This window comes from Aythya fuligula, chromosome 18 (assembly GCF_009819795.1).
Source record: "Aythya fuligula isolate bAytFul2 chromosome 18, bAytFul2.pri, whole genome shotgun sequence".
NCBI classification, from domain to species: domain Eukaryota; kingdom Metazoa; phylum Chordata; class Aves; order Anseriformes; family Anatidae; genus Aythya; species Aythya fuligula.
This window is the reverse complement of record NC_045576.1, coordinates 3,017,793-3,026,516: the sequence shown is the minus strand read 5'-3', so window position 1 is coordinate 3,026,516 and position 8,724 is coordinate 3,017,793. Positions and strand designations below refer to the sequence as shown.

Genomic DNA, 8,724 nt, shown 5'->3' with positions numbered 1-8,724 from the left:
CTCCTGTCACTGCCAGCGCGCTAAGCCCGCAAATTTTAATAAAAACGCTGTGATGCAGGAAAAAAAAAAAAAAAAAAAAAAAAAAATAAAGAAATTTTAATATTTTAATAACCAGCGCCAGAAACAAGCCGATTGTGTACCCCGGCAGGGACCTGGGCTGTTTTTTGGCAGCCGGGGGTCAGCAATGTTCGCTCCCCGCTCCCCTCCCGTCCCCGGGGCCGGGCTCCCCTCAGCCGCCGGCGGAAGCGCCGACCCGGATGGCGTCCCGGGGTCGGGGCGCGCAAGATGGCGGCGCCCAGGAGCTGAGGGGAGAGGGCGGCGGGAGCAGCGCAGCGCCATGAGCGCCGCCCGCCGCTGCAGCCCGCCCCGGGCGCTGGCAGGTACCGCGGGCAGGACCGGTGCTGGGGTGGCTCTGGGGGCAGCGGGGCCGGCCGGTTTTGGCAGGGAGAAGGGTGGGGAGTGCACGCCGGGTGTCCCCGGGCATGGCCGGCTCCCATGAGGGGTGTCCCCGCGGGGCGAGCTGGGGCTGAGGGTGCCCTTCGGGGTCGGGTGGTGTCGTGGGGTGGTTGGTTTGTAGCGGTGTTTTCTTAAAATAAAATAAAGGAGCATGGGTGTCATATCAGGCACGGGTGGCCTTGGTGTGATCTTGCAGCCCTGTGGCAGCTGCTTCCTTTAAGCGCTGCTCATGCTGTGTGGCCGAGATGCACGCACTTGAGAGAGCTGTGGGGTCGTGGAGGAGGAAGAGAAGCTTAAAAAAGCATGTCTGTGGGGAGCTGGGAAATTAGGAAGAAAAACTGCAAATCATTAGAGCAACCTGCACTTTCGGTTTCTTCAGTAGCACTCCACAAATGTGGCTCCCCCTGTCCAGGTTCCCATTTGCGGTGGTGTCATGTCCCAGCAGACAACAGGTGCTGGAGGCTGAATTACAAGCAAATCCAGGGGCAGAGCCGGAACCTAATGTTCTCCTTTTTTCTTTAAATAGGTTTATTTATTTGGCACTTGAAGAAAACAGGAATACGGCAAGTACCATGCCAGTTTGTGCATCTGTGCCGAGTAGCCAATGACAGATTGATCACGTTTCAATACTTTAACTTTCTCAAACGAATGGTAAGTCAAGGAGTGTGCTTATCCCATGTTTCTCATTCCTTAATTAACTTTGTCTCTTGTGGCAAGTCAAACTGGAGATTGGTTGAAAAAACAAATTTCCTATCTGGCAAGCTGAGGCAAGTCCAAGCATCTCCTTTTGTGCGTTGCATCAGAGTTAAGCACATGGGATCTGAAACAGATGAGGTTGGAGGAAGGCCGCTGCAGCACAGGTAATGCCTTGTACTCAGCGTGTCCTCTTCCTCGTGGAGCCTTCTGTGCCTTTGAAGTGGAGTACTCATGTCCTGCTGGGAAACGTGAAATTAAATTACTTTTATTATTCATTAAAGTGCTAGTACGAAAATCACGTAAATCTTATAAAGATGCAAAAAGTTGAGTTCCTGTTTTTGGAGATTGGAGTTGTTATGGATCTATGCGTACCTGCTTGTTTACGGTTGAATTAATCACTTATAAATCAAGTGATATTGCCTGGTAGTTTTGAAGATGAATTAAGTAAAGTTTGCTGTCAAAACTACAAGGGAAGTTACATTTTGTCCAAAAACAATTCTTCAAGGTTACGTAAATGCCACTGAGGCAGTTGTGAAATGGAAAACTGCCTTTGTTGTATGTTGTCCAACTTCAGAAACTTTCTGTGCATGAAATAAATGTTTGAAAGAAGGCTAACTCAGTCATGTCACTATAGTAAACCTGTTATAGTAAAGTAAACCTGATAAGAAGGCTAATGTAGCAATAGTTTTGGTATTAATAACAACATAAAATGGATGAAAACATCTTCTTAGCTAATCATCTTAAAATTTATTGTTCTATTTAGTATGTAACACAGTACAACAAAGACCTCAGCCAACGAGCAAAACCTAAGTCAGATTCAGTTGCATCTCCTTTTCGTGAGAGTCAACAATTGGATCAAGAAAAGAAAGTTATACACAAGATTATACCAATTTCTCCTGTTCATCAACCTTTGTCTAAGACATCAAACATAAATGAGCTGAAAGAAATGAAGTTAGCTGCGGAAATTGAAGGCTCAGCCACACCACTAAGAGCAGAATCCAAAGAAGAAAGACAATGGAAAGAAATGAAGCTACGGCTGGATGATTTGCCAGGAATTTTGGCACGTTTGTCCAAAATTAAGCTTACAGGTACTACTGGTTGTTTTTTCATTTCTGTGTATTCTGATATTAAGACTTGTCTAACGTGCTAATGGTACAGGTGTGTTTTTCCGTGATAATTCCTGCTTCGGTGACACAAAGTACCTGGGTCAATTCCATCAAATGTGTGTTGGAAAAAAAAAGAGTTTTATAAAAGTTATTTATTTGCCTATTAAATTGTTTAGAATCATCATTGCTTGCACTATATTGTCAGTTAGCTTTTGGGGGATCATAATCAAGAGCTTGTACAAAAAAAAAATACTTTGAGGTAAAACTGGAGCAGGCAGAGATTTTATAAACCTCGCATTAAGTTAAAACCTTTTTGCTTAAGTTTACCAACATTCTGTCTTAATTACCTTTCATTTTAACACTGCTTCTTTTCAAATGCATATTTGGAGAACCAACAAAAGATAAGCGTAATAATTTCAAAGTTTATGAAGGAGAAGTTTCAGGTATGACCAATTAGTTTCTGAAAGTATAATTCTGTAGCTGTTAACAGAGTTGTACCTTCCAACCAGCAGTTTAAGCAATTGCTTTGCAGCCTAACTACATTCCCTTTATTCTAATAGTAATACATAACATCTAGAAATTGTTTCTTTGCCAAGCAGTAGTGTTAAGTATGCTTTATGTCTAAGGAAGCTGTAATGATCTGACTGAAGACTTAGATTTTGTCAGTATCAGGGCCAAGAACAGAAGTACAACTATTTGAAGTCCCTGCTGTGGTGCTCTCTCCAGTGGGTGAATTTTTCTAGTTAAAAAAAAAAAAATCAGTAATAAAACTGTTATTCTTTGCTTTAACAACCTTTTATAATAAAAATCCTGAATTCAGTTTGCTTTCTGAAACTTTTGTCTTGCAGTATATATGTTTTCCCTCTTTGTTTTCCCTGGAAAAATTGTACTGGCCTCATGCAGTGTACAATGGTCATTTAATTTTTTCTTAAATAAACAAGCCTTCTAGTTCTCAGCGTTGGTGAGACATCTCATGTTTTGGACTTGCAAAACCAATCTTGTCTGTATGTCCAAATGTTCCTCCTTGTTATTTAAAAAAAAATCAAGATGTATTTATTTTGTGCTGGTGAAGAGCTGAGTTAGTAGACTTGATGTATGAAAAAAAATTTTTTTTTTGATACTTTAATGATTCCCTTTTCTTTATTAGCCTTGATAATTTCAAATTTAGGCATATAAAACTCTTACTGGCACATTTATCAGTTATCAGAATTACTGCACTCCCAAGTTTGCAACAGCTTTGTGACACGTACAACCAAAATTATTGCCTCTTCTCTTTGTGTGGAGCTGACCTGGTTTCCCTCCTTATGCTGTAAAGTTTTTAGCAGCATTTTGTTTCTGTAGTGCTCACCACAGATAATGTCTAAGTGCTGTATGAACAATTAACTCTTTTGGCATATTTTCAACTAGGTGATTTTATTTAAGTGCCTCTTTTATGTGAGCTTGAAGCCTATGCTGGTTATTGAAATAGAATTAAATTAAGAAAACTCAATAGATCCAGAAATAAAAAGTTAAAGTTCTGTGATTAAGTGATCCGTTTAAATGGGGTGAGGAGAAAGAGAAAGGTGGAGAAAGGGAGAGAATCAGCTCTTGTTTTAAAAGCTTTAAATGTGTTAAATTTGCTGATAGTCCTTATGGGTAAGCTCAGTACCACATCTGACCATTATTGTTGCTTCTCAAAACAGGAGTTTGAAGAACTTCACCAAGATGGATGAGTATCTTTTTCTGGGGAAAATGATTTTATGTGTTACTTTCTTCGTGTGGCCTCACTGTTGGTGCCAAAATTCTGAACGGCTTCTAGTAGCTCTTGTTGAAGTGGAAAAAACAACATTGCAGGCAAGAAAGCACCACTCTGTTTTTAAGGCATAGCGTTACCAGAAAGCTGTAGAAGGCAAAGGTTACGGAATTTCATTTGGTTCAAGACTGCCTGTTTTGTACAAGCGTGTTCTCAGATGTGCTGTTCTTGAGCCAAGGTGATAAACTCTGCTTCTGTTGGGAAGGTCTAGAGATACAGAAAAAAGTGAATCCCTCTTCTTGGTGCAATCTGTATGTATTGGGCAGGGAGATTGTATTGAAATTAGAAAGTGTAAAAGTGTGAGTTGGATTTTGGATGAAGAGGGGTTTGCAGGAGGGAGCTCTGTTGGTCTTCGGTTGTAGGACAGTGTAGGAGGCGAGCAGGAAAAATACTCGGTGCAGTGTACAGAGCAAGGAAGTAGACTGAGCTCTTTTTCCAAGCTGTGCGATCATGTGGAAAAATACAAATTCTGTAAAGAGCATGGTGGTGTCGTTCTTTGATTTATTTATTTATTTTACTAAAGAAAAAATAGATTCTCTGAGGTCACTTTTATTCTACAAATGACACGCAACTCAATTCCTTCCACCCATGAAGTTCTGATAGATCTCATATCCTATGTGTTTATTTTGGCAGGCTCTTTATTTATACTTTTTAGGGTATAAAATAACAAAAAAACAAACTGTGCATTATGCTAAAATGAGACTTCCTCATGCCCTCTTCTCTTCCCGCTGCTGAAGCAAAGAGATGTTTGTTTGTATTCTGAACTGCAATTCACCTTTGAAAGGAAATGAGTTTAGCTATTACCGTACCCTCCTGCTTCATGTAAACTATAGCTCTTATGACTTTCCAACAGAAGAGAGAAAAAAAAACTGTTTATATTCTTTTGCTATAAAAAATGATTAGGGATTTTTTAATTACTTTTTGCATAATCCACCTTTTCGGGTTCGAGTTCCATCCTTTGCTTTCTCTGTTGGCTGCTGCCTGAACAGCTGCATCTTGCCATCCTGGCGCTTGGAAAGCTAATGCATCTGCCTGATAAGTCTTCAGAATTATAAATGTTATTGTCTTCAACTTTATCCCAAAGTTCATGTGTAGTTGAAAATAGGAAAAGGAATTGTGAGGTATGGTGATAGGAGGAAATCCTAGTAATTTGTAACGCATACACATCGTTAAGAATATCAGGCGGTCTCATCTTCTTAAACTTCATGCTTTTGCAGTGATCACAGATGAAAACTAAGATGAGCTGTGTGGAAAAACCCAGGAAAGAAACGCCAGGGTTTGGTCTGGGGGAAGCGCAGCGAAGGCACGATGTGCAGAGTGCTGGGTGTTCTCTCTGGCTGCTTTGCTACGGTTTGTGACCATCCTGTCGTTGTTGCTCCTGCACTGAAGGATGCCCTGGGCATTGGACTTGCGGTGACAATGACCAGCCAGAGGCACAGCACGTTATGTAGCACACGTCTGGGAAGTGGATGTGTAAACATGAGTAAGGTGTAAACTTAATTGCTAATTTCTGAACTGCTGTAGTTTTCCTCATCTAAATTGCAAGCTCGCTGAGGAAGGGACTGTGTCTTTAGCTTTTCTCTCTCTGCTGTGCCTGTAAGAGCTGAATTCCAACTCTCATTTCTCCTTCTGGCTACTGTAACACAAACCTTGAGTTTCTTGAAGAAAGGCACATTAATGTCCACATGTTGTGGGCATTTCCCTGTCTTTCCTTGTCCTGTATTTTAATATACTACACTGAACATTTTCAGATGTCTTCATAAATGTATTAATTTGCATCTAATGATTCTTGTTTATACACAGTTGTTAGTTAACTGGTTGCTGTTTATCTGGAGATCCTATGCAAAGTTGCAATCTTTCACCCAAAATCTTTATATTCTTTTACATCACCTCATTGCAAAGCACTTGTAACTTCCAAACCTTTGAAGCCACTTTAGAGTTTTGGCAGTATTTTTCCAAAATGCAGTTCAACAGTTAATCTGCTAAAGCATGATGAATATTCTTTTCTGTTCTGACTACTGAAGCCTTGTTTCAGATCTCATTGGAGAGACCTCTGTGCTGGGTGGCTTGCTTTGGTTCCACATGTGCAGCATCCACAGAATCACAGGGACCTCAAGGTGACACTTAGGAGGTCGTTTAATGTATTTTTCCACAAGGCAGGACCAACCTTAGGCATATCATCCCTGACTTCGTGGTGTTCTGTTTGTTCTAAAAACCATCCAAGGCAAAAAATATACAGCTTCCCTGTGCGACCTGCTGCAGTGTGTTAGTGTCCTCTGCTGAAAAGCTTCATGGTGGATATAACAAACCCCCCCTTAGCTTCAACTGAAGTGTATTGCTGTTTCTCTAAGCACTATGAAATCTGGAAACTTTCTCCAAAGTTTGTTTTTCTGTGTATCTCTCACTGAGGATGTGAAACGTTGTTTGGTTATATCTAGCTCTCCGAGGTTTCAGCCCAGAATCCTGTTAGTGTTATGCAAGAATAGTTGGGAGTAAATTCTCTCTGCTCTTGTCATGATCAGCCTTAGGAGAGAGCTAAAATAGGCCAGCCTGGGGTGTTTATACCTCAGTAAATCTGGAGTCATTTGTCATCTTTAATAGAGTCATTCCAGGATTTACCATGGTCAGATCAGAATCAAACCTTTTTTTTTTTTTTTTTTTTTTTTTTTAAAGCTTTTTCCTTGCCAAAGTGTTGTGTAGTTTACAGGCTGAATCCCAGGACTGGTGGAATCAGTTCTCTGAGGAGGCCCACGAATTTATTTGACCTTTGTTTTCAAGGTAAAAATTTGTGTGTGGTTCTGCTGCTATCTGATCGTTAGTAGCTTCTTCCACAGGAAGAAGGATTTGGACATTCTCCAGTCAGATGCCAAAATTCTTTTAAAAAGAGGATTGGAAGAAAAGAGGATTGTCCTCATTTTTTTCTTTGCTGTGAATCTTGGCATAGAGAAAAATGTTTCTTAAATTGTATCAGGGGAGGTTCTGACTTAACCTAAGGGAAAAGCGGTTTTGCAATGACGACAGTCAAACTTCGGAGCAGGTTGTCCAGAGATGATGTGAAATTTCTGTCCCTGGAGATGAAAAAGTCCTGAGGGACCCGGCCTAAATTCAGCACTGATCCTCATTTCTGCACGAGGTTGGACTTGGCGATCGCCTGAAATCCTGTCCAGTCGGAACCGCTCTCTGATGTGGCTAGACAATGTCAGACAGTGTCCTAGGAGCAGAGACTGCGTGCTGCAAAAATATCTATAGCTTCTACATCATGGATGTACTGAGCTATATTTAAATTTTGAAAAATGGACAAACATTATTTGTGAGCATTTTCAGGGTTGGAGACTAAAATTAGGGTATTTTTCTTATGCACACTTTTAAGAGAATAATCCTATTTTCTTTACCAGAAAACAACCCAAGTTCATCAGCTGTATTGCTTATGTCTGAATTTGTCTGTGCTCTGGTGATCATCTAGCACAAACGTATTGAAGTGGAAATGAGAAGCGTGAGACATTTGCTACTGGCTTGCAGTGTGATCATTAACACCCTGCCTCATCCCTGCGTCCATTGCGTGTTTGGGAAATGAAGATGATGGTTATCCAGCTTTGCATAATGACTCTGAGTGTTGCTGAACTGCTAAGTAATGTGGCATCAATCACTAAATAAGGTGCTTGTGTGTGCATGGGCAAAAATCTGCTAACAGCTGCTCTAGTGAAAAAAAATTCCATTTGCTTGGAGTTCCAGTACATTTCCACTTCAGCTGAGAGCACAATTTATTCTTTTAAATTGTGGCTTTAATATAGCCAGAATCTTTGACAAAGATTTATCAGCGTTCCTTGTATAGATTGTTACTAGTCTACATGCATTCTCCAGTCCTAAACATATTTTATAGGTCTGTCAAAGTAGTTCTCATTTTGTGGTTATTAAATCAGTAACTATTATCCTATCAAAGAGACAAAGCTTCACAGTGATCGTTTGCTAGCAATTTGTTTTCCATGCTACAAAGAAAACTAATGAAAGAAAAACAAACTATTATTACAGTTTATTTTTTTGCAAAGCATTTTAAAATTCTTCATCAGTAGAAGAGATTATTGCTGTTTGCTGTGTTTGTGTTACTGCACTTGAATTTTATATGAGATTATGTGAAGACTTGCTTCCAATTACTGTCCCAAATTTAAATTTGCTTCAGGAGTTCGGCCGTCTTCAGTGTGCAGGTTAGAATCTGCAACAAAACCGAGATGCACCTACCCCAGACAAACCCAAGTTTACAAAGAAAACCTTTGTCAGACCCACAGCACCAATGCTGAGGCTGTACTTGGCTTTCCTGAAAGCAAAGAGTGGAAACTCAGGAAGAGAAGTTCTATCAGCTCTTGGAAAACCAGTTTCCTTTACAGGAGTACAAAAACACTTGGAATAAAAAGCTAAAATTGCTTCTTAAATTAAAATAGGAATACAATTGCTTTTGTTCTTCCGTATGTACTGATACATCATCAGTACGGGAACAGAAAGGAAATCTAAAGCTGAAGTGGTTTGCTTTGGGTTTCTTCCATCGACTTCGGCTTGGCTACTTTCTAATAGGAGGTAACCAAAATACAGTGTGGTGATTCGCACGGTACAAATAAAGATTTATAAAGGCAGATTACAATGAAGCCGAACAGAAATGCAAAGCATACTATGCACTGTGGT

General features: G+C 40.4%; 1 protein-coding gene across 2 annotated transcripts in view; it reads left to right on the top strand.

The window, feature by feature from the left end:
* The first annotated feature begins 275 nt into the window (after positions 1–275).
* Positions 276–8,724, top strand: part of LOC116496596 (protoheme IX farnesyltransferase, mitochondrial) — a 100,741-nt gene continuing 92,292 nt past the window's right edge. Inside the window, exons 1-3 of one of the 2 annotated variants that reach the window (XM_032199799.1) lie at positions 276–380; positions 983–1,107; positions 1,916–2,240. In XM_032199799.1, the coding sequence (XP_032055690.1) occupies positions 338–380; positions 983–1,107; positions 1,916–2,240 (493 nt within the window). In that variant the 5' untranslated portion in view covers positions 276–337. Of the gene's footprint in view, positions 381–858; positions 909–982; positions 1,108–1,915; positions 2,241–8,724 lie in introns of those variants that run through there. The other variant, XM_032199800.1, reaches the window with a different exon arrangement.